General features: G+C 38.1%; 2 protein-coding genes and 1 pseudogene across 3 annotated transcripts; all 3 read left to right on the plus strand.

Moving 5' to 3' along the window:
• The first annotated feature begins 303 nt into the window (after positions 1-303).
• LOC145910641 (protein lin-9 homolog) lies at positions 304-4,827 on the plus strand. The gene is made up of 13 exons (XM_082997830.1): positions 304-443; positions 526-596; positions 1,034-1,183; positions 1,600-1,742; positions 1,809-1,934; positions 2,128-2,291; positions 2,440-2,530; positions 2,726-2,897; positions 3,022-3,213; positions 3,306-3,431; positions 3,696-3,890; positions 4,137-4,231; positions 4,384-4,827. The coding sequence occupies exons 1-13, from the start codon at positions 422-424 to the stop codon at positions 4,499-4,501; spliced, it is 1,665 nt and encodes a 554-aa protein (XP_082853956.1). The 5' UTR covers positions 304-421; the 3' UTR covers positions 4,502-4,827.
• Positions 4,828-5,018: 191 nt separating this feature from the next.
• On the plus strand, positions 5,019-16,798 carry LOC145911045 (serine/threonine-protein kinase ULK4-like). The gene is made up of 28 exons (XM_082998281.1): positions 5,019-5,258; positions 5,523-5,622; positions 5,828-5,967; positions 6,093-6,240; positions 6,424-6,525; positions 6,666-6,858; positions 6,963-7,018; positions 7,150-7,264; positions 7,577-7,758; positions 8,127-8,206; positions 8,428-8,564; positions 8,837-8,989; positions 9,162-9,281; positions 9,743-9,929; positions 10,385-10,588; positions 10,818-11,012; positions 11,214-11,341; positions 11,520-11,665; positions 11,908-12,029; positions 12,519-12,668; positions 12,983-13,106; positions 13,417-13,588; positions 13,920-14,066; positions 14,374-14,540; positions 14,796-14,968; positions 15,109-15,258; positions 15,757-15,903; positions 16,179-16,798. Exons 1-28 carry the CDS (start codon positions 5,121-5,123, stop codon positions 16,365-16,367), a joined length of 4,065 nt encoding a protein of 1,354 aa, XP_082854407.1. The 5' UTR covers positions 5,019-5,120; the 3' UTR covers positions 16,368-16,798.
• An 803-nt stretch (positions 16,799-17,601) lies between these two features.
• On the plus strand, positions 17,602-26,536 carry LOC145911274 (NACHT, LRR and PYD domains-containing protein 3-like; annotated as a pseudogene). Its single transcript, XR_014403231.1, has 19 exons — positions 17,602-17,739; positions 18,091-18,143; positions 18,464-18,530; positions 20,063-20,136; positions 20,380-20,422; positions 20,485-20,540; positions 20,795-20,843; positions 21,221-21,255; positions 21,454-21,504; positions 21,631-21,673; positions 21,732-21,784; positions 21,859-22,000; positions 22,401-23,877; positions 24,090-24,332; positions 24,694-24,855; positions 25,408-25,569; positions 25,806-25,967; positions 26,062-26,223; positions 26,396-26,536. The product of XR_014403231.1 is annotated as an NACHT, LRR and PYD domains-containing protein 3-like (transcript).
• The last annotated feature ends 548 nt before the right edge of the window (positions 26,537-27,084 follow it).

Here is a 27,084-nt window from a genome sequence, read left to right on the forward strand (position 1 = left end):
GTCACAGAACAACAACGTAGAAGTTTAGATTGAAATTTTTGTGGTTTGTACAAATAATTGGCCGGTTTTCTTAAGTAACAAGTTAAAAACAAAAAATAAATTAGGAGCATTTCTATCTCATCTACCTCATAAAATCAAACCACTTGATTGTTTGACCTTTTTTAAAATCAAAAACTAAAACAGCAATAAGTAGCATTTTTAATGAAAATGTCAATGACGTAAATTTAACACTTAAATGACTTTATATTGTTATTCTTTGGTAAAATGTTTACCTTTTTCCACTTTTTCGCAATCTCAGTGCAAAATTGCGCCACCACGCGAAAAGGGCGCGTTTGGAAAATTTTCAATATTTTTTACAAAATTGTTTCCACATATTGAATTATTTTTAGCGAATCTTACACATTTGCGTTAAACAATAGCAATGACGGAACAAGTTCTTGAAGGTAAAGTTATGTTTTTGGTGTAAATTGGTGACAGTAGATTATTTCACGTAATTTTGTTTTCTGAACTAAAAATTTGTAACAGATTCCTCTGTCCAAGCGTTGATAAACATGAAGCATTCCGGAGTGGCGATGATGTCTTCATCACCAAACAGGGTAAACCTCTGATAGTATTCCTTTACAGACAGATTTTGAAATAAGCAAAATGTTCTCTTGCTTATCCTTGTTGCACAGCAGTAAAAGTAGGTCAGAATGATCCGGTTCGCTGTTCTGTAGAAATGCAACGCCTGATGTGTCCAAAATAGTTGTGGAAAACTTAATTAATAAATTTTCTCAGGAATTTAAAAATCTATGAAACACTTTCTTCGCTCAAACTCAATCGTCTCTATTAGAATTTTTTGCTTTTACAGCTGCTGTTGCATGAATTTAATTGCAAAGTTTATGATGGTGGTTTATGATGTGAATGCAATTTGTCTGTAAGGATATGTTCTTCTCCTGATCCAACTTTCTTTTCTATTTGTAGTTCATTCCCTCTCTTCTAGCATTGCCCTTTTTAAATTTAAATCCATACTTTTATTTCTTATATTTTCCAGCCTCAACGTACAAGACGTAGAAATCGTTTAATTTACAACGACGATGAAGTGACAACGGATGAGAGAAAGCATCAGCGCAAAGTGATGCGTCATTCAAATGTTCAACAACAATCTCTTCCAAGTCCACTTACTCCCACAGCTCCCAGTCCGGTAAACTTAGTTTATATTTGGAACGTGCGATGGCAGTCTTGGGCAATTTGTTGATTGTGAAGTATTTGTGTTTATTCAATGCTAAAAAACATGGTAGATTTGAAGATTATAAGACAACAAAAAAAAAATCATCAGAAACTGTGTTGAATAACAAATTTACCCAAACGCATATAATACTGTACATATATTATATTGACAGGGTAATTGACCATTGCCTTTTGAATATGACATTTTTCAACGCAGTTTGAAACCTTCAAATTTCGGACTAAACACACATGCAAAATTATCAAGCACCTGCCTGAATCATTTTGTTCCACACAAAATATTTTAGTTTATTAAAAATCATTTGCACTCAAAATTGTTTTGTGAAGTCTCAACAATGCAATATCAACACATTGTTTTATAATTTATTTCAGATTCCAGACATTTCAGTGGGCAACAGTCAAAATGCTGAGAAAGCGGTTGCACGGAAAGTTGGCGCTCGATTAAGGAATCTTCTTAAACTTCCCAAAGCTCACAAGATGTGTATGTTCGAGTGGTTCTGCTCCCATCTAGACAGGTTTACCTAAATTGTTTGGAGTTTAATTACACCAGAAATTTTATACCCCACATTTTTGAATTTCAGTGCGTTGTTCAATGGGGATAATGACTTCTGCATGTGTCTGAAGGAATCTTTTCCCAACCTGAAGACAACTCAACTCACAAGAGCTCACTGGTCCAAGATCAGGAGGTTGATGGGGAAACCTAGAAGGTTAGGAAATATATTTAAATCAAAACATTTTTGTTTTCATTTTCTAATCCAACACTAGCCACTATCTTGTTGGTTCCACAAATGTTTGTCACAAAATTAAGCTTTTTGCCTGGAAAGCAGTTAACTCTCATGAATTGAAATTAATCCATAAGCTGTCACTACCTCAGGCACATTTTCACGATATCTTTTGTAGATGTTCAACAGCGTTCTTTGAGGAAGAGAGAGCAGCACTGGCAGCCAAGCGTGGAAAAATCCGCCTTCTCCAACAGAGGAAAATTGCTCATGACGACTCAGAGATTTGGAGCGATTTGCCAAAAGAACTTCCCATGCCCTTAGTTGTAGGAACTAAAGTTACTGGTAATCTTTTGAAAAATATTTCTGCATGGAATATTGAATCCAAAATAACCTGTGATCTCATGCATTAACGTTTTTTTTTTTTTTAAATATTGTTTTGGTCATTTTTGGGATTAAATAGCCTGGGAAAAAAGAACTTTATTCATTTCAGCCCGGTTAAGAGGATCACATGATGGGTTGTTCACTGGACAAATTGATGCTGTGGATTTATCAAATTCATCTTACAGAGTTACATTTGACAGGTATTCTGATTATTTTCAGCCTGGCTAATAAGTGTTTGCAAGCAAAAGTGTTGGAGAAATTTGGACTATACATATAATTACTTACTTGCTCACACCACTATTCAAGGTGCTTTCGAAATTTATATAAAATATGATTGAAGCAAGCAAATGCCTTTTGAATTATTTTTGCTGAAACGTCTTAATCCTTTGTTGCAGATCCAATCTTGGAACCCATTCCGTGCAAGATATTGAAGTGGCGAGTTGTGACCCACAGGAGACGATCAACCTCATGTCGTTGATGGATCGCAAACGGCATCTTCCATTCCATAAACTCCACCCAGGATTTTCAGCGGTGGATCATGACGCTAGTTTTCAAAGTGGAACAACTGTAAGTAAAAACATTTCAATTCTTACTTCTTTTCTGACTTTACGTTGTGTGACAACAGCATAAAAACAAGTAAAACACATTTGACGAATGTTGACAGTTTTGTCATCTATACATTTCATTAAAGGAACATGATCCCGTTCTTGGACGCTCTCCGCTCCGAAGTAAGTTTCTTTCGTCCACCACTGAAGACGGTGGCACTTTGGGGGGTTTCCCTGTCCAATTGTTGAAGAAAGTGGCACGATTGTCACGAATTTTGGCTGTGAAACGAGAAAAAATACAAAAGCTTGGAGAGATGAATTCTCAGGCAGAAAAAATGGTTGGTGCCAGTTTGTATGAATTATAATAATCACCTTATAGCAATAAGTCGCCACCCACAAGCACAAAGCTAAAAACTAAGTGATCTTTCAGAACTCCTATGGCGAACAGCTAACGTTGGAGTTCCAACGGAAATATGCAACTGTGGTGTTGGATCTTGAGAAGTTAAATAAAGGATTGAACGAATTGTTGGTTGGTGTACAGAGGTTTTGTTTGGAGGTAAGTTTCTCTGTATAAACTGTAAACCGTTCACAACCCTTGGGCATTTTGTTTAATTGTAAATTTAGTGGAATTGGAGGCCAGGGGCGTTTTAGTAATAAAAATTATCAGAAAACATTAGCATCAAAACGTATGCCATGCTTACTGTTAGGCAGTTGCCAAATTGAGCTTTACATGTAAAAAAATCAGAATTCAAATCACTTGCTTAATTTCGTAGTTGAATCTTTTTCAAAGGACCGATCCATAAAAAGTTTATTCCTCCAGTTATATCCTGAACAAACGTTGCCAAGCGACCAATCCACCCAACTACGACAGCAATGCATGGAAACGGCTGAAAACCTTCTTACCTCGAAGAACATCGGAGAGGAAGACGGTGGAATCGGAATGAAACGTCCGGTCAAGAATGTCGGCCTTACTGACCTCATCACTCAACTCACAAGTTTAATGCTTCAAGTCAAGGCAGGTTTTTTTGTCATTGCATCATGGATTTATGATAGTTTTTGTACTTAAAGGTTAATGTTAAAAATATATATCGTGAGAAGACAACACTCCCGAAATTACTCTTTGTTCAAAGTCAAACTGTTTTGATTTTTGTTTTAAGACAAAACAGGTGTCAAGTGTCATCTTTTAAAACCTCTTTATTTCCCTCCCAAACAGGAAGTTCATTCTTAAAGTTAAATTAAGTAAATAATTGTGTTGTTGCAGTACTTGAAGGAGAGTAAAGGGAATTGTATTGAATTTAAATCCCTCTCGGATGCGATGAGAGTTATCAAGACAAAATTGAGTTCGGATAATTCAGAGTAAGTTTGAAACTTATAACTGGTAAACTTATTTAATGAAAATAATTTGCAACTGCAAGAGTTAAAACCATCAGATCTAAAGCCAATATATATATTATTTTACACTACAATCAATTTATTAAAGTGATATGTTTTACTAAAATAATTTTCAGATGCTTCCAGAATAATGTTGAAATCCACATTGCCCACATCCGTAGTGGAATGGAACACAGCTTGTTGTCGACGTATGAAGTTGCTTCGGAAACAAGTGATGTTCAAGAAAGCCACTAACTTTTATTAAATTCATCTCTCAAGTTGTTGATGGGAGTAAACGAATACAAACCCTAGTTTAATTTTTGTTTATTTGTCAGTTACCCGGGATATACTGCCTCTTACGTATGTTGTGTGAAATCTTCCTTTGTATTGTGATACGAGCCATATGCAACTTGTGGTTTCTACCCAATTATTTCACCTAAATTTGTTCCTTTTATTAAACTACAATGTGAATAATGAACCAATAAACTACAGTGGTATACCAGTGTGTCAATATAACATGTTATTCAGAATGTTTTTCTCAGAAAAGTGTAACTGCTGTTTTCGTACTGGATATATATGTACCCGACGACTTGTTGAAAAATAAATATGGTCAGTGTTGCCATTTTATTGGGTCTGGGTATTTGTGGTTGAGGACATATCCGTCAAAAAAAAATATGAAACTTATAATTTTCCCGCCTGATGACAGGTGACCATCGGGTGTGCGTCCATGCGTGACATGCACAATGAGGCGGAACAACAGAAATACTTTCGAACTGTTTCCCAATCTCAAAACGCAAGAAAACAAAATTCTCCGGTAATTTTGGCGGCGTTTGAGTTTTAAATCCGCCGCTTTTATAGCAAATGCACTGTGCATATGGAAAACTTTATTTTGTACGAGGAAATAGGCAGGGGGACGGATTCAATTGTTTACAAAGGTCGAAGGAAAGGCACGGTTTCGTTTTTAGCAATTTTGTGCATTGAGAAAGATGCAAGAGCTGCCATAACCAACTGGGTAAACTGGTTTTATTTGTTGACAATAAAATTTTGGCACTATTAGATCATTTATTGTTCTTTGGTAATTATTTTATTGTCCCGAGTTATTCATAAATAAGTGCTGAAACATTCTTAAACTTTGTGAGTGATACTTTCGGCCTATCTTAATAACCTAATTCCACCACTGTTCCGTGTGACTGACTGTGATTCTTCATAGATGCCAGACTCAATTGTAGTTTTGAAATCATTATAGTTTTGAATAATTACAATCCTTTTTTTACAGGTCCGACTTACTCATGAATTGAATCATGAAAATATTGTCAAGTTCCAGGAATGGTACGAGACCAGTAACCATTTATGGATGGTCATGGAGTTATGCACTGGTAAGTTTTATTCTATCCACTGTTAGCTGTGACATTCTGCAATCTATCTATGCTTACTTTGCACATTTCCTGTCCTCAACACTTTTTATTAGTTGGTCTTCATTTCCTTAGCACAGATAGCTTTAACTTGTAATATCATCAACATATCAGAATATATTTCATGGAACAATAAAATTGTAAAGTTTGACACTTGGTTTATGTTTAGGTGACACTTTGCAAGAGGTTTTAAACCTGGATGGATTTCTCCCTGAGGAAACAGTTCGCAAGTTTGGATTCGATATTCTCATGGGAATCAATTACCTTCACCAGCATGGAATCGTGTTTGCAGACCTGTCGCCAAAAAAGGTTCATGTTTCATCTTGACATGAATATTGGATATCACTAAAAATTTCATCATGAATATTGCATCATTTGTACCTTGTGAACTCTACAAATTGATGATATGTTTTTTATGCCTTGGTTGAATTCAGATTCTGCTTGATGGACCTGGAACGTTGAAATTAACCAACTTTTGTTTGAGTCGGTTGAAAGATGAAGATTTGGCTGAAGTTTATCTGCAGGCAGGCGGCCAAAACCAGGAGGGGATTTCCCATCAACCAAATGGAAACACACTGAAAGGTGAGTGCGTGTTAACTGGAATAAATTGGGCCCACCAGTGTATAAAAAGTGAATAAACCTTAACAGTTCATACAATTCAAGTTTAGTTTTGCTGCATTTTGTCCCATTTTAAATAATTTTGTTGGCCAATATGTTGGCAAAATATTTGTAAAGTTAACAATCTTTGTGGCAAACACTTTGCAGGCAAATTGGAATATCAAGCACCGGAGGTACTAAAAGGAGGAAACCCATCATTAGCGAGTGATATTTGGGCATTTGGAGCTGTGTTGTACCATCTATATTCAGGTGTGAATCATCATTAACACATAAAGCAACTATATGAACATGATTTTTAAGTAGTGTAAGTCACTTGACTTAGGTCACTTTAATACAATTTGCCAATTTTTTATTCATCTTTGTAATTTTTTTAATTTTAATCGAAATAGGGTCGGTGCCGTTTGCTTGTGCCAATGCCGCCGATTTGGTTCAGCAAGTTTGTCACGGAAAACTGGAGGATCCGAATAAAAGAAGAAACACACTTGTTGTTGGCTTTCCTGTTCCTCAGTTTAAAGATCAGAAACCAACAGCTGCTTTTTTGGATCTTCTCCATCAAACTTTAAATAAAAATCCAGAGTTAAGGTGAGCTACATGTCATACCCTTTACAAATTATGTTGTTACAACTATTACACACTTTTTATGCCAAAATTAAAACTTTTGTGAACAAACATTTTAACATTTTTAGACCCTCCTCACAAAAACTTTTAGAACATTCATTCTGGAAAGCTGAAAGAACAGAAGGTAACTCTGACATATCTCAATTATTTTGAAAGACTAACAGATGTTTTACTTAATATTACTAAACATTTCCATTTTTCATTGCTGTGTTAGCCAGTTCAAGACAATATTTGATATTTTTCTTGTACTTTCAGCTGAATCAGTTCCAAACCCACAACCATCCATAGAACCTGGTGAACCAACTGTAAAATCACCATCAAAACAAGTCCCTGAGAGTGTCAGTGTGTTGGACAGCACATTCAGTTTGAGGTATGATGGTAAAAGTTGTTGTTGGTTTTTCGTGGAAAATAAGTTGCATTTAAAAAATTATACTTTTTGTTCATGTATTAATACATGTTTTTGATATTGTGAAATGTGAAGTGTCCACCTGTGTAACACGAAAAGGTGGCATTGAAACAAGGTTGATTTTGTAAAAAAAATCCTCAATTGTTTTTCAGATGCCCCTGTTTTTATTTTTTAGGCATTACAAACTCCCTATATAACCTTTGAAATCTATTTTGTTTAAGGGAAAATGCTATGTGTGTTTTTGTCTTCATTATAAACAGTGTTAATTGTGAACAGTTCAAGACCTCATACAGCGCAACCTTACGAAGATGAGGATCGTACGCACAGCAGAGTTCAAACTCCACGTAAAAGTGTTCCATTAGGTGTGACTTATTCTGTGACAAAGAAAGTTGCAAGATCGTCTCTTACTGAAGTGGACACAACGCAAACAAGTTTGTCTGCTCTATCTATCAAGGAAGGTAGGAGGAAATTATTAACTTTGCTTAAGAACAAACACATCAGAAACAATATCAAAATACAGATTTTGATGTAGAAGTTTTTCATCATTTTTGTAATCAAACTAAATTCTTTTGATTAGGAATTCTTTTGTAAAATACTGACTTCTGTATTACAAAAACTGCACTAGTTTTCGCGAGTTCCTCTCGCTTTATCAGGTGTAAATAAACACAAGGCAATACAAGAAAACAACAAGCGCAAGGCAGTCGATCATTTTGTAGTACACCTTTTTTTGAAAAAGTTGCTACGCTGAATATGTTTATTTGTTTGTTCATAATTTCAAACTGAAAGATTTTTATCATTTAGAAAAATATTATCAATTGTATTGCAGAGGCCCAACCAGGCAGCATAAAAACATTAATCTACCACAACACAGACATGGAACTCTCTGTAATACAAGACAACCCACAGGTAGTTTAACTTAAACTTGATGTAATTTTAAAGTTTCAGTGGTTTAACATCACAACTAACCCAACAATGCAAAATTCTGATCGGAATTTAACAAAAGTTTTATTTCCTGCAAATTTTGAATTGTGAAGTCCGTGTCTCCGTTTAAATATATTTTGTTTGTTTTTTTGTGTCAATGAATGTATTTGAAATGATGTTTTAATAAGATTCCATTTTGTCGACAGATAAAGAAAGTTGAAGCGTTTCGCTGGGACGTGAAATCTCTTCCATTCCAACCTCTTCCCTCTGTTGATTCTGTGACGTCAGAAGATTTGTACGAACATTTGAAACAAATTCAACAAAGTTTTTCCCAAGCTTCTGGGTTTGTGTTTTTGCAGAATTCACTTTGACTGTGGTTGTTTTATTGCTCAGTACTCAGTAGTTATAGAAAAATTCAATGTAGATTTGATTAAAGTGCCAAAATTTTATGCAAGTGGTGTTGTTGCAATTTAATTTTAATAATTGCAACATCTGGAAAATTTCAAACATTTTGTCAGTTTTTGCCAGACTTTCATTTGGGGAATTTGGACTTCTTTGAGAATATCAAATTCAACAATTTTAATCAGATGTTCAAAATAAAATATCTGTCAACAGAAGCAACCAGCAGAGAATTCGTTCAGCCGTGACATCATATCTTTCACACTTATGCAGTTGCAACAATCTTGTCGCAAACTTTGTCGTCAACTCATCAATGCTAGGAGTTCTGGCTACTCTTGTTAAAACCTCAGTACAGCAATCACCTGATGTGTGAGTTTGGTGGTTTATATGCCAACTTATTCAAGTAAAACCCAACTTATTTGTTCAAATTTCTCCATGTGCATCCTGATCAAGGGGAGAAGTAACTATTATTGTTAGAAAAGTCTTTGTATTGCCAATTAATATTATTAAAGTAGGCAAGTTTATTGAAATTTTGCACCAGGGCATCCAAAGCAGCTCGAGTTATTGGTCTGGCTGCTTCATACGCCACTGAACTTGAACAATGCACAAAGATCGCTGACATTTTTTCCACACTCAATGAAACCATGAGAGAAAGTTTCCGGTGAGATTTATCTAAAAATTCTTTTACAACTTTTACAAAATTACTAAATTTCAACAATTGTTTACCAGAAATGGTGTTTCCAAAAGTAAACTTGAGAATATTTTTAGTGCTTCCCAACCTTTTCCAATTCGCGACCCACTTTAAATACAAGTTTTGTTGTGCAACCCACAATGAAATATGACCAAACATGATCTAATAGAAAACTGTAACATTTAGAAATGGGTCGCGACCCACTGGTTGGGAAGCACTGGCCTAAAACACCCACTAGTAATGTAAAAGTGACCAGTGTATCTTGACCAATATATACTTCGTTTAACTCTTGCTTACTCAGTGGAGCTTTGGGCCTTGTTAGCCCAGGGTCAGTTCAAACCTCACGTGATTTTTCATATCTCGCTCCAACTTGTTAGGAATAAGTGGCTGCAATCAGGAACATATAACGACTTTGAATCACGATGTTTTAGTAACACCCGGTCGAAACTCTTCCTCCTCCCCGCCCTCGGTCAACTCCTTCTCTTCGTGACGGAGCAAGAGGAGGGAGGAGGGGATCCAGTCATCACTCGTCCTTCCTCACAACCCAACACACAGAAGGGAAACTGGTCTGTTCCCATGGCAACCTACACTCTCATCAGCCGCTGTTTGAGGGAGGGGGTGAGTTAATGCGGTCGAATCATTTTCCTTCATCAATATTCAGTGTTTAATCACCAACATTTCATGCATCGCGTCCCAAACTCCCGTCTGGGGAAGAATGACTAAACTTCCCCAGAACCATGGAAGTTACACCAAGTATTTGTCGAGTCTCAGAGCAAACCTGAAAAAATATTTAAAACTCTTGTAATATTATGGGGAGGTGATTTAAGCTGAACATGAACTTGCCACATTCAATGAGAATCTCGTAATCGTGTATTCATGTAATATACTTGCATTTAAATGTCCTTTTTTTGTAAACATTTTTATTCCCAATATTACTCATGTATGTTAATACATATATGGAAAGTTTACCGAAAATAATGGATGGACGCCTTTAGTGCAATCTTCAAACGTCTCGTCCAAATGTTCCCTGACTTAAACACGTCCAAGAGCTCATAACATACATGTTATTAAAGGAGGATCCGGTTCTTCAATACTTCGCTTGCAAAACGATCGAGTGTGTGACGGTGGTCGGGACTAACCACGGTAGGAAGTTTCTTAGTGCTTCAACCCAAGGTTCAGGCAGCACTCCATCTCACAGTAGTGACGTGATTGGTACAATGTTATGGACGGTAGCAGAGAGAGCGACCAATGAGGGACTCAAACAATCCGCCCTGTCGGTAAAATGCCTTAACTCTACTTCTATAATTGCGATTGAACGTAGCAAGCTCAACTCTTTGTCCAATCAAATTCCTTTCGTGAACAATTCACTACATATAAATATTTTAGTATTGTTTCACTTGTTGTACGAAAAGTACTGATAAATTTGTTGTTGCCATGGTTTCCAAACACAGCAAAAACAAACAAAATATAATTGTAGTTGTCAACATTTCAAATTTCCTATTTCAGGCGATGTGTCGACTAAACCGTTTATCCGGCAATGGATCGGTGTTACAAGGGATTCTAGACCGTGTGAGCCTCGCCCCCTTCCTATCAGCTCTCGGCAGATCTTCGTATAAATGTCAACAAGCGATCGTTACAGCATTGGTTGAAACTTTGTATTCTGCACCTAAAGGACAGACTGCCCGCCTTGCTAATGGAAAGGTTTGTAAAGATTTCATCAATAGTGGGAATCCAACCTTTTAAATAAAAGACCAACTAGGATTGGTAACAAGTATAACGGTTTAATAAACCTAAATATTTCTTTCTATCCTATATGACCTTCAAAGGTCTCACAAGCAATTTTCAAGGTCATACGTACATATTATCTGTAACTCTCTGTGTAAGATATAACATTGTTTTCAGGATATTTTGCCGAACCTGATGAAGTTGCTTGATAGCCCGTCAAGCGTTGTTCGTGCAAAGATCATTCTCGCCGTAACTCTTCTACTGAAACGGAACACTCTCCTAATAATGGCCGCTTGCCAGAACAGGTGACATGTTTTAATTGTTGTTTTAATTCACCTAAATCATCAAAAAAAACATTACATTGGATTGTTCTGCAACTAAATTCCCAAATTCCATTGCTTGGCGTAGCGGAATTTGAGTAAATGTAAACTGCATCGGTACGGTGTACATTTCTCGAGTCATCTTGTGTAAATTGTTGTTCAGACTGATCATGTTCGTTGAGAGAGATTGGAGAAGGTTACGAACCCCATCAGCTGGATCCCGGCAAACCCCCTCAACGTCTGAATATGTTTGTTCATGTTTACATCATCTGATACAACACATGGTGCAACACGCCCCGCATATATCAGGTAAGAGATAACTTCCACGTACAATATTACATGAGTATCGAGTGCGGCAAAATAGCGTTTGATTTTGAAGCCAATAAAATTTCCAAGAAAGCAATTTCTATTACATGTATTTTTGTTTTATCTTGATAACATTTTGGCAAACGGAGCCTTCAAAAATGTATTTAAAATTTGTAAGTTTTGTTGAATCACTGGACGACAATTCAACAACACAGACTGGGTTTATCCATCTTGTATTTCCACAGTAAGTTGTATATCGATACTTGATGAGGCTTCGAAGCGGAAACACCCGTCGACTCAACAAATTAAACAACTTAAATCAACTTTACCAACTCTGATAATCCTTCATCATCTTGTCACAAGTCAAGTAAGTAACAACGGGGCGTCACAAGGCTTTGGATGAATTTTATTTTCGCAACAAACTACGTGATATTTCAGTTGTTGTGGTGATGTAAAAAACGATTTACCGATCTACGCAAACGAATTTATCTCAAAAACCGGTCAATAGAATAAATATCTCCAAAAAGAATCAACATTTGTCGGTTGCTATGACAATGTGTTGGCAATGAATGCGTCACAGGTTTATGAAAATTGGCATCACTAACCTTCCATATGTTTACATTATTATCCCACCTTTAAACACAGATCACAGTTTCAACTATTTTCTAAGAAAACATGTTGGAGAATTTTTGAATTGAACAATTTTAAAATTTGTTAAGAAAACAAAAAAAATTCTACTTACCGGTATTCTTTACTATTTCCTGGATGGCACGAAATATTTGTTATTCACCTTAATTTGTTTCATGTGTTTTCAACTTTGTTCTTTTATGAAACCATGATTCGGTTCCTCCACCAGGTTTTCCGATCACAAATCGTGACGTCAGAGTTCGTAGGTCATCTCAGTCAGTTACTGGGTCACGTGACTCACTTCTTGAAGAAGTCGGGGGGGAGTTCACATACATCGGGGATCGCTTCATCTGTTGGAGACGAGATTGTACAAAAATTCGTGAGTTTCAATTATCTGGTAGTTGCTTAACTGAAGGCTACATGAAGTGTAGTGAGGATAAACTGAGAATAAAAAGTATATTTTTTTGCTGTTATGACAATAATCTAACACCGTGCCAGTCTCAGGTCTATAACTTTAGTAGATGCAGTGCATTTTTTTCGACTGTTTAAAAACTTTATTCGAACGAGCTTAATCTCGCTTCGTCAGGTTCCACCTTGAAAATAATCTCAAACGCTTTCCAGATAAAATTTATATTTCTTGTATAAAAGATCAACTCAGTTTTCCATTAAACAAGTTGTGAGTTACATCCGCAGGTCGACACAGTTCTGTCGATAGTTGAGTGTTTATCTCAACATTCAATAGTTCTCACTCAACACGAAGACTCAACCATGAAACTTCTCGTACCACAGCTCATATCTCTCATATGTTTCTATGGAGGTATGATATTTGTTGACTTATAACGACCACAGCTGTGCTTGCATGCCAGAGCTTATGCCTGTTATTTTTGTGTTTGTAACACGTCGTGTGGATTCCATTTTGCGTTTGGATTTACGCAGTTTGTTTAATTTAACTTTAATTTCCGTTGTGTTGACTTCTACATGCTCAAGTGTTGCTTAGAATATTTAAATGACTGAAATCAAAACAGCGGTTTCAAAAGGGCCAACTGTCTTTACTTTTTCAAATTACTGTGATGATCTGTAGATAAAGATGACCTTTTTGTAATAATTGTGTTTATTTTCTTGGTCAGGTGGAAACGAGCAAATAGTTTGCATCAAACTTCTCACAGATATCCTGGGAACTCTCCTACATTATTCAGCCGTAAGCTCACAAACGTTTACAACCCCAAGTTTCCCACTAACTCCCAGAACTCCATCCAGTAGAGGGAGCAGCAGAGCATCACTTAGAAGTGCAAGATCAAAGTAAATTCATGTTTGGTCGATTATAAACACAAGCTTAGAAAGAAGAAACAAAATAATAATTTGACAATGAAAGTTTCATGGGTTCACCACATACTACGACAATGCTTTCAGTTATAATATTCTGTTGTGTTGACAAAAGACATTGTTACCCGACTGCAAGACAACAATCATTCATATAATCTTACTAAAAGACATTGTGACGTCATCAGCTGCGATAAAGTGGCTGATTTTAGTTCAAGAATCCTCTTTTTCTGAATGGAACAGCCTATTCTACAACTAGCAAACTAAATAAAATAAATTAACATTGATCCATTGTTGAAAATGTTTGTAGAAGAATTGACCTCCCTGATACTTACGGAGTCCGGGAATCCATAGAAATCACACTCATCCCAGACTTCCAGCCGATCCTCCTCGCCAACGAACCTCTTCCTGCTTACGGAGTCAGATTTCTCGGAACGATCCTTGAACACTGGCCCAGGTTTCTGTCCCTTCTTCAAACGTGGAAGCAGATATTGAATAAAACCATGATTTTACAAGAATTTGTGAAGATAATTTAAAAAGAAAATACAAGAACTAACTTTACCGACCAACAGATGCATGGAATTTGAAGTTTAATATTCTCCGTGTACAAAAATGTTATTAAATTTCCAACTTGTCTAGAGACGTTTCATATATTTACAAATTATAATTCAAGGTTGAATTAAATAATCTATTTATGGTTTAACAGTTGCATGCTGTGTCAAGTCATTTTACAAGTTAATATTTGCCCCAACCTTATTTCCCAGCATCATAACTTCGATTCATTCCTGTGGTTTGATCCCAGTCCTCATGACTTTGTTCCAAGAACAACATTCGGCTGAGCTCACCAAATGTGCCCAGGGTCTCATCGCCGTCCTCATATTAATATTACGTCACGCTGATGACGTCGTCACTGATCAAGTCTACGACAACGGTTGGTGGATTTGACTATTTTCAGTTCACCATGGAATGTAATAGTTGGTTAAATTCAGGGTTATAAGAGTTAATATTAATTGTTTTGACAATTTAAGATTTGACAGCACTTTGTTTCATTGAATTGTTAGTTTGAAAAGTCATGTTATAATATTTAAATCTGAGGATCTTTTGTAAAAAAACAACGAATTACACAAATTTTTGGGTTTACGAATCCTCCAAATCTCTTCTGTTCAAAGAGAAAAATGTTTTTCAGGTTTTGTCGACCACGTTCTGAGTTATCTGAACGAAATGTCGAGTCAATATTTCATGAAAGAAGGTGAAAATAAGGCTGAGAAATCTGTGGTTGCTGAAGGTTTGGAACAACTTCTCACTTTGCTTAAATCCACGCTTGACAGAGTGACGATCGCCGTGAAACGAGCTTTGCAGGTACAGAAAGTTTTTTTTTATTTTGTTGTTTGGGAAAATTTGTTGTTGCCTTTTGCATTGAAACCCAACATGAAAACCAATGTTGAATTTATAAAATAAAGTTTATCGGACGCGCATAATGACTTTAACACCTCCCACAGACGCACAGCGTTCACGCTTCAGCGGGAGGTGATCACGTGATCAGAAACAAGAAGACGCAGACGGAAGGAGCAGAAAATCTCCTCCTAGTTCACAAACCTCTCACTCAAGTCCAGAGTCTCTGCATCCAGTTGTTGTGCGATGAACAGGAGGTCAGTGGTTCGATTCACCGCGGGTGATACCTTAAGCTATTGTTATTTCAACGTTGCATTGCAGCCACTTTTACATGATAAGTTATAAGATTTCTAATTGCGCTCCATGTGGGATTTGAACTTTTGAATTGTTCCTTGTTTGCAATATCACCGTTAGTTTTTCGGAAATTAATTTCATGTTCATTTTTTTTTATTATTGTTTTTAATAAGTTGTGGAATATTTTGTTATCGTAAAGATAAGCCAGAAATGTTACCCGGGAAAAATTTAACTTTCTAAATAAAAACAGTGGCTGCAAAAGCTCAAGTGTGTGAGGGATACCAGCAGTAGGGTAATAAAATATCATGAAGGAAAACAACTAACTATCGGAACCCAGCAATATTATCCAAAGTAGTTTAATTGTAAACCTTGTGTTTAAATAAGTAATTGTTCTATTTTTAAAAGTATTGACATGATTCACAGTAGATGAACACGGTCAAGTTTTTCTTGGTTTATTTCAGATATCAGAACTGGCACTCGCTTGTTTGTCATTACTGGTTCAATTGTACGGGGGGGATCACCCCGATACGATGACTCATCAAAATATGGAATGTCTCGCTTTGTCCATAACAAGATCTCAACCAAAAACTCAACGAATTATCCTGAAGGTATTTAATTGAAGTTGAGATTACTGGTTTTGTTGAACTGCAGCCTCGTCAATTTGCACAGAGGCAAATTCCAAAGCACGACGTTATATGCAAATATAAACAGTCCATGTGCAAAAAAAGCCATAATATTGGCGAGCTGCAGCCAGGGTGTGTACACGCACTGTTTCGACCTGTAAGGTCTCATCAGTGCAGCTGTTGAAGTTGCACTGTGTTAGCTTCTACACTAGCAGGCACACAGTCCATTTACCCGTTTTTACCCTAACATTATCTTGTAGCTTATCAAGAGGATTGTGTCACTCAACCGGAACCACGCAGAGCAAGTTGGGAGTAAAGATGGGATGGAACTTATCAGAGCGATCGAATCTTGCCACGCCTCCTCCTCCTCTGATCCCACAACCTCCACTGTTGCCGGGGAAATCATCACCTGCATCCAATCTTCACGACCAACTTCTTCCAGGACCTGAAAGAATGCGAATATTTTTAACCGGAAATCGCGGAATTCATTGATAATTTGACGTCAAAGGACGTTGGGGCCTTTCTGTTCACAAGATGTCAAACAATTGGAAGCGGTAATTTGTGGCAACCTGAACGAAGACGAAACAAGTTATTGAGATTTGTTGAAACTTCTGCTTACTGTTTGTCATTGCAATCGCCAAAGTTGCCAGCAAACGATTTCCTAAGGCTCCCTTCAGAAGAACACGAAAAATGACTTTAAATCGATCAGAGTGTGCAGTGATTTTTATAAAACTGTTCCGCAATTGACGCCAAAACCAACAAAATGTACTTTTTGTTACCACTGTAAGGTTTGGAACCTTCATATACTTTCTACCAAAGTTTCTTTTGTAATTTTATTTTTAACATGCGATACACTGTGATATTGAACCACTGGTAATTATTGGACGTAAATACAATCCTTTTTGTAGAGAAATCTTGCGTTGGACTTTCAAATAGGCAAGACATTATTGGTAAAAATTCCAAGAATCACCCAAACCTTGATGCGCATTTTAAAACCCAGGGGATGCGAATTGTTTGTTTTAAAATCTCCTACATGTTTTGTTGTGGAACCATGCACCGATTCCTATAGCAACTGTCAGTCCTTTGTTGAGTCGCGCGTTTCCACAAAAAACAGTAAATTTTACGGGATTTGTACAAGCAAAGATGGTAACAAAGCCCCACCACTAAATGGGAGGTTTATCGATCTTTTAGGTGCTTCCCCGTCGTCTCAACATTGCGTCATTCTTCCGAAAGTGACGTGGTCAGTAATTATGTAAACAAGTTTTTATTTGGGTGCCATCTTGGTGTTGTGACATATTGGCAACTGTTGAATTATGGTGATTCGCCAGCATAAGGCAAGTGGCAGACTCTGTTCCTGTAACAACCTAAACGTTAGTTGAGAAATTAATACCAGTGTACAGTGCAGGGCGTAGAAATTGTGAAACAATATTTAAGAAACATAGACGCGTCAGCAGACCAGTGCAAAGCTTCTCAACAAAAGATCATTAACAGTCCTTCAATCAACATCTGGTGGATAAATGTAAACTCCAGGCATGGTTATAACCTTGTTGTAATCTTACACTACGCTCTTAACAATGCCAATTGCCTCCCTTCGAGAGAGAGCTTTTTTTTCCAAACAGAACGATCAACTTTTCCCGTAACGTGATGCCAGATCATGTGACTTCCTTCCAGACACAACACGTTCTGCTTTGATTAGGTTGAAAGATTGCCTGCAGCAACACTGTAGCAGTGCGTAGTACGTTTGCTGGTTTCTTTATTGCTTTCAGAAAAATTACTCACTAAAGATTGATCGGATGCACGGTGACATAACTGACCGAACAGGTATGTCAATATTTGCGACCTTTATGGATTTTTTTGTGGCGAATTTCTGCTTGGCAATATTAAAAGTTAAAATGGCGATGATGTGAAATAATGTTGCCTGATAACGAAGTGGAAGCTCTAGTCTAACTACACCAATGTTTAATTACAGTTTTCAATCAGTTGCATTGTTTACTAATTGATAAAAAAAGAGTCTTTCAACTTGCAAATGACCAAAATTATAAGCCATTGGTAGTCCTACTTGTTGCCTGTTTTACACAAGTTATTTGATTCATTTAAACAAATTTGAAGTGTTGATATCTGCGGTGTTTTTCGCTCGAAGCGATTGAAACAGATTTCTTTCTTTACCTGCAGTGCCCAAAGAGGTCTTCGACTCGACTGAATACAGTGAATCAACATGCTCGGAGGTACAACTTTATAAAAATAACAATGCTTATAAGGCTTATTTCGAAATAAACAAACTCATATTATTGTGGATTGTTTGCGCAACAATGAAATGCTTTTTGGTCATAATTAAGCTACACAGTTGGAGCAGATGAAGTCAAGGCAGCAGCATGAGCTGTAATAGATTGCTTGCTTGTGCTCACGCCACTTGCTTTCATTCTGTTTTGTCCTAGCTTTTGTATGATGTAATGTGTACTTTCCAAGGTTTGCTTGTTATCTTAAATAACCGAAGCACTGTAACTTTCTACAGAAGTCCTTATCTTGTAGTTATATCTGTTGACAGACACAACGCAACAAATCGTCCAACAACAACCATCCTGACCCAATATCGTCTGTACTCCCACTGTCAAGTACGTGAACATATTTGTGTATTGTTTCGTGGGTGTCTACAACACTTGGGCTAAGCCGAGCGATGTTAAGGGAGCAGAATGCCAACAGGATTGTCAGATGAAAAATATAAAAAGCAGCCAAATAAGCTGCGAGTTGCGACTGGATTCCTACTTTCCTTTCCACACTTTGCTCATTTTTAACAGTTGTGCAGTTTTGTTCCTTTACTCCCGAGTGACTTTGTCAACACAAAGTCAAGTGTAATTGCAAAATAACAAAGTCTATTGTTATTCGTATCAATCAGATACTGTTTAAACTTTGATGTGTGAACAACAGTTGTAGTGGTATAATGCAAAATGATCAGCCGATCAAAATTGGACAAATTGCGCCAATCCACAATTCGGCTTATTTTTCAAAAACGTCCAAACCCAAACATTTCCGGCAAAACGGATTCAAATTCGGCCAAATTTATGGAAATTGACCGGAAATCGTCCAAACTGTCAACCTTGTACCAACATAGGCCAACAGAAACTAAATGTGTTGAATTATTATTGCAAGGTAAAATATTCGGAATGTTATTGCTCCAGATGTTTAACAAAACCAATTTACTGAGTACCAATGTTTTTTAAACAATGGTGACATTGGAGTAATGATTCATTTGATAGCTGTGATTAGGTCACAAACATTACCTTTATTTAGCTGAAAAACGTTTGCATTATTACGAAACGTTTGTACATTATAACAAATGCAATGCATAAGCCTCAGATTGTAAAACTCTGTCGAAGAAGAAATTGGATTTTCAATTGGTTAACCTTTAATTGAAATCCAGTGTGTTTTCAGTCATTTGCACATTTTAAGAAAGAAGTTCAAAATACTAAACGTCCATCAGTTATGTTAACAACGCCCAACAAATACTTCAGTAGGACCGTAATAACATATAATAAACAGTAATGACTTAATCAGTTCCTCTTTTTGCACATCCTTTACGATATTACGACATCCAATCACGTCCCTCTATCTTGTAGGTGTGTCGTGGGCGTGTAGCCTTTACAATGCGCTTTCAAGCACCAGCCGTCAAGAAGGCAATTTTAGGCGCGCTATTGTTTCAGTCCAGTTGCAGCAACAGGAAAACTTTCCTATAATAACTGCGCAACGGTTGAAGATATATTTTATCACAGAGCAGCAACTCACATATATTTATACCTACTCATCACCAACATTACCAACACTACTAGATATAATTACCAAACGTTACCGAATTAATTAAATTGTTAACCAGTTTTATTGGTAGAAACGTTTCTCTACCTAATAACAATGTCCGTCATTTGTGGCTCTACCTAGTTTAAAGGTAAACAGCTCGGGGGAGTCATTAAACATTTGTTACGCCACACAAAGCCATTGTGACGTAGCGCCAAATTTCACCACATCCGCTTCAGGGCGATTTATATTTTAAATTTTAAAACATGACCCTCAAAGTATTTCTAAGTTTTACCTCAAATTATTGCGTGACGTAATCCCTCCCACAATATGACGTAATCATTGTAATATTTCCCAGATTCCGAAACAGTTCCGAAATGCTTTGGTGGATTGAACATGGAGCCTACGTCCGATGAGGGAACCGAGGAAAATGTGAGTGTGGTTTTGCAGCCAAGCTAGGTCAAAACCAGATACGGGAAATACCGCTCCCGGTGAGGTTTGAACTTACAACCCTGGGCATACCGGGCCCAGTGCTCTACCAATTAAGCTACTGGTACATATGCACACTCCTGCATGAAAGTTTACGTTCCAGTGGAGAAGACTCTTTCCATCCTTGCGATAGTTGTGCGTTATCTGTGGAAAGTGTTAAGTTAACGAACGTCTGTATTATTTCAGGGAAAAGGATTTGGCGCTTGCACAGACGATTGTGACAGAACAGGTAAGTGTTTATTGCGTCACTGGAAAGCGCGGTTGATATCTGTGTGTTTTTTATTTACCCAGAGTTGGGAGGTGCGTTCCTCTCATCCAACTTGGAGAGTTTTCAGTTTCAGTCAGAGGTGAGTTGAATATTTTTGTGCCGACCTAAATTCTGGGTTCGGATCACTTGTCGGTGAATAAAATATATGAGTATGTGTTGAAACTTAATTTTAAGTGAGGAATACGTACAGTTTTAAATTTAGGATATACAAGTAATTACGGATTATTTTGTGAATCTTGTTGTCTCGTTTGGCAAAGGGCAGCCCCGGGTAATATTGATCTATTTTAAAAGTAAAAGTGTAAAAATATCACAAAACGTTTTTGTTTTAAACAGAGTGAGGATTTCGTCCCAGAAAGTTTCCAGTTCCCGTGCGAAAATGAAGGTAAAAATAACCACAACATTCACTCGTTATTTTTCCTTTGACCAAATATTGCGCGTTACCAGCAGGAGTAAACTGAGTGCGCTGGCTATTTATAAACTGTGGGCTGAATTTAAACTCATGTTTCAAAATATGACTCACTTTCCGTTGTTTTGGAGGCGATATACCAAAGTCCAAACATCATGTGAATGATTTTGTTTTGTTGTTTTCCTTTCCTTCTATAAAGTAACCAAGAAATGGAAATAAAATGTTTTATGCAAAGTTATTAAAACTGCAAACTTGACACAGAAACAAGATAAATTGTTGTCGAAGCTTCTTCTCCGTCTCGTCAGAATATTCTTTTATTTTCCGCTAAAAGTAAAAACCAAATAATTTTGCAGTGAAACCGAAGATCGTCGAAGAGCGACTTCCTTGTGTGAGCCGACTTGTTTGTTCGAAATTACATTCTGCAATGTCGCGACCTCTCTTAAAACGCGAACAACTTTCTGACTAAACAATTAATTTCAAAGACGACATTAAATTAAGACAAATTTAAATTTAAAAACTGAGCGCTTGTTTTTGATGCTTACCACAAGATAAACAGATCCTTAGAACTTGACCGCTTCTATTGCAGGCAGAAATTTACGAAAGTTGTTCTACCACTGAACCAAAAGTCCACTGTTCTGTAAGTATTTGTGTGCTTATGTATCCGGTCGAATACCTCCATATAAAAGGAGGCATTGATGTCACAGTGGAACCAAATACGCTTGAAGTGAGAATAATCTGTGGTAATAATTTGTTTTATTCGCAGGAAAGTTTTTCTCGAGATGCATTTCCATCCAGTGATATCACAAGTAAGTCTTGGTGATATTGTATATGTAAAGGTTTGAAATCCGACTTTTATGTTTGCAGAACCCAAAGAAGCAGAAACACCACACCTGGAAACACGAGGTCTTTCTGAAAGGGTAATTACCCTGGCGCGTTTAAACGTTTACTAAAACCACGCAAAACCTTAAGAAGGCTGTTTTCAAATAAATAGCGTCGAGGTCATCCTGCCGAAGGTCATCCTGCACCTCCCCCAACCGCAAGCAACTTTGTTACTAACCTTCATTTCGGTGACGTCACTAATATTCATCATCATTATACGTCAGCGACCGACTCACGTGATTTCGTCGGGAGAGGTCAGTTGACGATCACGTGGTTTGGACTGTGGTCAGTTGGGCGCAAAGTTGTGTGCGCATGATTCACGTATTTTCACTTAATATATTGTAACAATACTGTCTTAACATAATACGAAGTAAGTTTATTTCTATGGAATGCATTGCGGCATTGAATACGAAATACTTCACAATGGTTATTGCATGTTGCTATTTTCTGCCATGCGGCCTTAAAAAGAAAACAAATTAGGTTTCGAATATTTCATGCAGGAATCAGTTTGCGAGTAAAACTTGCATTGATGGCGGTTACGTCACAACTCTATTCGTTGTCGCTCACAAACCTCAACACTTGCATCTGTTACACTGTGCTAAGCGCTAAGGGCACAAAATCGCCCACGGTTTAACAAATTCATGCAAATTGCAGTTGAGGATCTGATTCAACATTTGAGAGAATCAGCCGAAGAAATTTGCTTGGAAATCGATCCCTCCACCGACGACGTAAAAGTGTCGAGAACCGCCAAACTCAAGGTCTCCTCATACAACGGAGAAACCCCTAAACAATTAAACGAGTTGGGACACTTTTGTCACCGGGAAGAGTTGGATGCGGTTTACAGCTCCACCAGAAGTGATGTCACTCTGGAGGAAATCTTCAACTTTGCTGAGGTGTCATCCACCCATGGGAGGAGGAGTTTGAAGCAGAGGAAGAGGACTTCGAACAGGATTCTGGTGGTCGGGCAGGCAGGGATTGGGAAAACAGTTCTCACTAAGATGTTGACCTTGAAAGTGTTGACTGAAGGACTTCTTTCCGGATGTCAATTCGTGTTCTACATCCGATTCCGGGATGTGGAATTTGATGAGGATCGCACGTTGCTGGAGATACTTCTCTCCTCCTGTGGATGCGATTGGAGGCACTCTGATGAGGACGACGCGATGCTCTGGGAGCGGATCAAGAAAAATCCCCACGTCCTAATCGTTCTTGATGGTCTGGACGAGGCGAGAGGCAAAGAGATGCTCCACCAGCCGTCCAGATGCAACCCAATGATGAGGAACAAAGTATCCACGCAACTGAAGAGTCTCATCGGAGGGGATTCCCTCCCGGATGCCAAGGTGGTGGTGACATCACGCCCACGTGACGGTAACGGTCTCCATAGCGACCACAAACCCGGCACGGTGCTACAGGTCGTGGGATTCGATGAAAAGGCGAGGAAGGAAGTTGGAAGGGACATCTGCGGTGAGAGGTGGCCGGAGGTTGAATCCTTCCTCCACGATCAACCTCACGTGATGGCGATCTGCTACGTTCCTGTATTTTGTGTCCTTGTGATGAAGGTCCTCCGGATGAACCTGACCGGCGGAAGAGGAACCACGCTTAATTCTCTCTCCAAGATCCTCATCACCTCCCTTGGGAATTTCTCATACTCTGAGAGCATGAGGGAAAGTCCTGAAGATCTGAGGAAGCTCACCATCCTTGCCTTTAAAGGTTTCAAGAGGAGGAATTACATGTTCGATGAAGGTGACCTTGAAAGAGCTGGGATCAGAGGAGGAAGATGTCAGTCTTTTCTCTCAACTTGGGGCTCTTCTAACAGAGTTCGCATCCTCCGGGTTGGGAGGAAAAGCTTCTTCAGTCATCTCGTTTGGCAGGAACTCTTCACAGCAATCTACCTCCTCTTCTTCGCTACCCAGAAGGAGTTTGAGGATCACTTGGATCGACTTCACAAGAGGAGATGGGAGGTGGTGGCGAGATGTCTTTTCGGGATCTGCAACAAAGAAGTCCTCCCTGTTCTCTGTGAGACTTTGGGAGTCGAGAGGACTCCTATGGTCTCTAGGAGGAGGAAGTTGCTTCAGCGAGCGCTGAGGAAGCTCTCAAATCTCTGTCGAGAAATGTTGTGAATAATCAAAATAAGGTACAACACCCATACAGTGTGACGTGAGTCCAAATAATAAACAACAACCAATATTGAATTCCTGTTTCTCCAGGATTAATAATATGTTAAATTGAATTCCACAGTTCACAACATTCACTGTAGCTTCTCAAACGTTTATATGATGTCACATATTTATGTCAAAGCTTTACCAGCGGTTTCGTTGCATATGTAAGTGTATTCCATTCCCATAGATCGACCGCCTATTGCGTGTTTGTCATTGGTTCTTCGAACTCGGGGAAAGGAACAAAACCGCCGTCTTCTTTCCGCGTACAATTATTCTCCGTGGAACAATTTATCCATCTGACGTCACCAGCTTGGTTTTCTGCTTGGGGGAATGCCCGTATGACGTGGAGATAAACATTCGCTACCCAACCCAGTTTGTTGGAAATTCGATGTTGATGTTATTCAGGGATCTGTCTCGGTTGCATGTCACGGTAATAACTTGCCCTCTTTTTTGCCAAAACAGAATATAGTTTTCTGTAAGCCCAGTACAGATGGCCACTGTTTCAAACTGTAAGGTCTCATTAGTATCCAGTACAGGTTGGTGTTACTCTTGCAGACGGCCTTGCCGACCAAACGGCCATGCAAAGTTTGTAGCATCGAAACCGCCCGCTTTCGTACATGGCCACGTGTACAGGGACATTTTGTCCGCTGGTTAAATTTCTGCAATAAAATTGGAAACCTTTTCCTCTGCCACAAATTATGATGGATTCTTTATGTAATCGCTCAATGATCTCGTCCCAAACTTCCTTCAGAAAACCCATGTCGTTTTGTTAAAAGCTCTTTATCTTTTAGTTGCGCCACATCACTCTCAGCAGAAACAAAATAAGCGACGATGCGTCACTTGCGATTGCGCAATGTCTCAAGTCGCCCGAAACTTTGTTCGTTGACAGATGTGAGTTGAGCGAATGTGGAATTGTCAACATCATGCGAGCAATCAAACAACTTCATCAACCCGTAAGTTAATATAACAGTTTCCCATTGGCATTTTGTGTTTTCTGCGGCAACTTGACTGTTACATAGAAGCTGTGATTTGTTGCATAACAAACCCTATTAGAAGGTAATCCATTGTGTTAGTCACGTGCGCACAAAAAAAATGATTTCTGATGTTTAAGTCGTAGATATTAAGCCGGTGGAATTCAACCGGGTTCGTAGAACGTTGTCAAGGGTCCAAGCCATCTAAATACTTCCGCCATATGATTGTTCACGCATTTTACCATACAGCCTAAGCCTAAACAAAAACGCATTGTCGACCTTGGATTTTTTTTAAATCCCTTACGTGGTCCGTGACAAGTCATCAACACTGGGTGTCCAGTAAGAAAACAAAATATTGGGAACCTCTGTGTTGGTCTTTCACCTGTTCAGAGTGGATATAGGACTGATGTAGCATGAGGCTTGTTTATATTTTGTATGGCTTCGGAAAAGTGGAGTGAAGATTGTGCCTTCACAGCATGATATTGCTATGGAAAGCGTTCAGCATGATATGATTGTGTTGATTTTCACTTCCAGGTTGATGAAGTGAACCTGACTGAAAACCACGTGACCGACGTCGCGGCAGAAGCCATCGGTGAAGCCATCATTAAAATCAACACCATCTTCATGTTGAAATGCAACATTACTCCAAACGGGTTTCGTTTCATCTGTGACGGCATAAAGCAAAGAACAGAACCGGTTTGTTAAGTCACATTACACTTACTAAACAGTTCAAATTGCTGTAGTGTTGAATAGTATTTCCCAATATTGCCAAAAAATAACTTTATTTGACGGATATTTGTTACCCTTATTCACGTTTGTACCTTAACTATTTTATTTATTACCTATTTTTTTTTGCACCATCCTAGCCTTGCTTGGATATTTTAGGGTGGGAAATTTCCAACGAAAAGATAACTAAATCATGTTTTCATCAGCTGACCGAAATCAATTTGCGCGGGAACCACGTGACCGATGACGTAGCCGTGTACTTGGCCGAATGCATCCATCTCATATCTCGATTGTACATTCACCAATGCAAAGTCACTCCAGAGGGTGCTGGAATCATTTCGACTTCCATTTCACGTTTGCAAAATCATGTAGGTTTGGTCTCGTTGACATGGTAACGAGTTTGTTTGAGTTTTCCAATTTTTTTTACACAATCTAATTGACAAAGAGTAAATTATGCATCAGATCACTGACCTTTACCTTCATATGAATGACCTTGGCGATGCTGGGTTAGAGAAAATTGCTGGGTGCCTTCACAAAATACGTGGCGAGCTCCGATTGGACAAATGCGGTTGCACGGAGAACGGCTATGAACTGATAATGGAGGCTCACCAAGACGCGCTTAATGTAAGACGAAAAATCTATTTTTACTGGTGAAATTCTTCTGTTTTAGCATAATTAACAGAGCAGTTATTTTGTGAGAACATTTAGTGTCTGTTTTTGGCCTTGATCACTTTTTTTAGCGCAGGCCACAAGCGTTTTCTGACAGGACTTTTGTAACATTTAATACTTTGTGTAGAAACCTGATGTGTATCTCGGATATGTAGATGGAGGAAATGAAGAGGTGTCGCTTACAAAATGATAAAAAGTTTTTACCTGGGTCCGTTGCACAATGGTTTGCGCTGAGTCGTTGCTGCAATAAATTTTTTAGTCATTTCTACTCAGAGAGTAACTGTGTTGATGTCATCAGTTTGGAAGTGCAGTGATTGGTTGGTTTTGGTGACATCCAATAGTGAAAATGCAGTGAGTTTCCGTTGCAAATTGACTAACCTGTTTAGCTACAGTGGAAGCTAACGTCGACCTCAATAATTGGTTTAAAATCTAAACAAGGATGAACTGAAATCTAGCGAGTTGTAGTCAGCGAGTATTACTCACAGAATAATTAATCCGAATACGAATACAGTTTCTTGAATCTGGGTTTATATGCGACGCGGCACAGTCAGAAAAGGGAATTATTATATTCAATCGAATATATAAATTGCTAGGTTACTTTTACACGATTATTGTTGATGATGTTTATCCGCTGCAGGAGGTTGCATACACAAACAATCGTGTATCGTATACTTGTTCTTGGGTATTTCAACTTGCTAATTATAAAATCAGGTAAATTGATGAAATGAAAGAGATTATATCCATTGTTATCTGCATCAAAACAAGTATTGACGCACACAATCACCCACGTACAAAAAGATATGACGTAAAAATTAA

The sequence above is a fragment of the Ascidia mentula genome, chromosome 8, assembly GCF_947561715.1.
Source record: "Ascidia mentula chromosome 8, kaAscMent1.1, whole genome shotgun sequence".
Taxonomy (NCBI): Eukaryota; Metazoa; Chordata; class Ascidiacea; order Phlebobranchia; family Ascidiidae; genus Ascidia; species Ascidia mentula.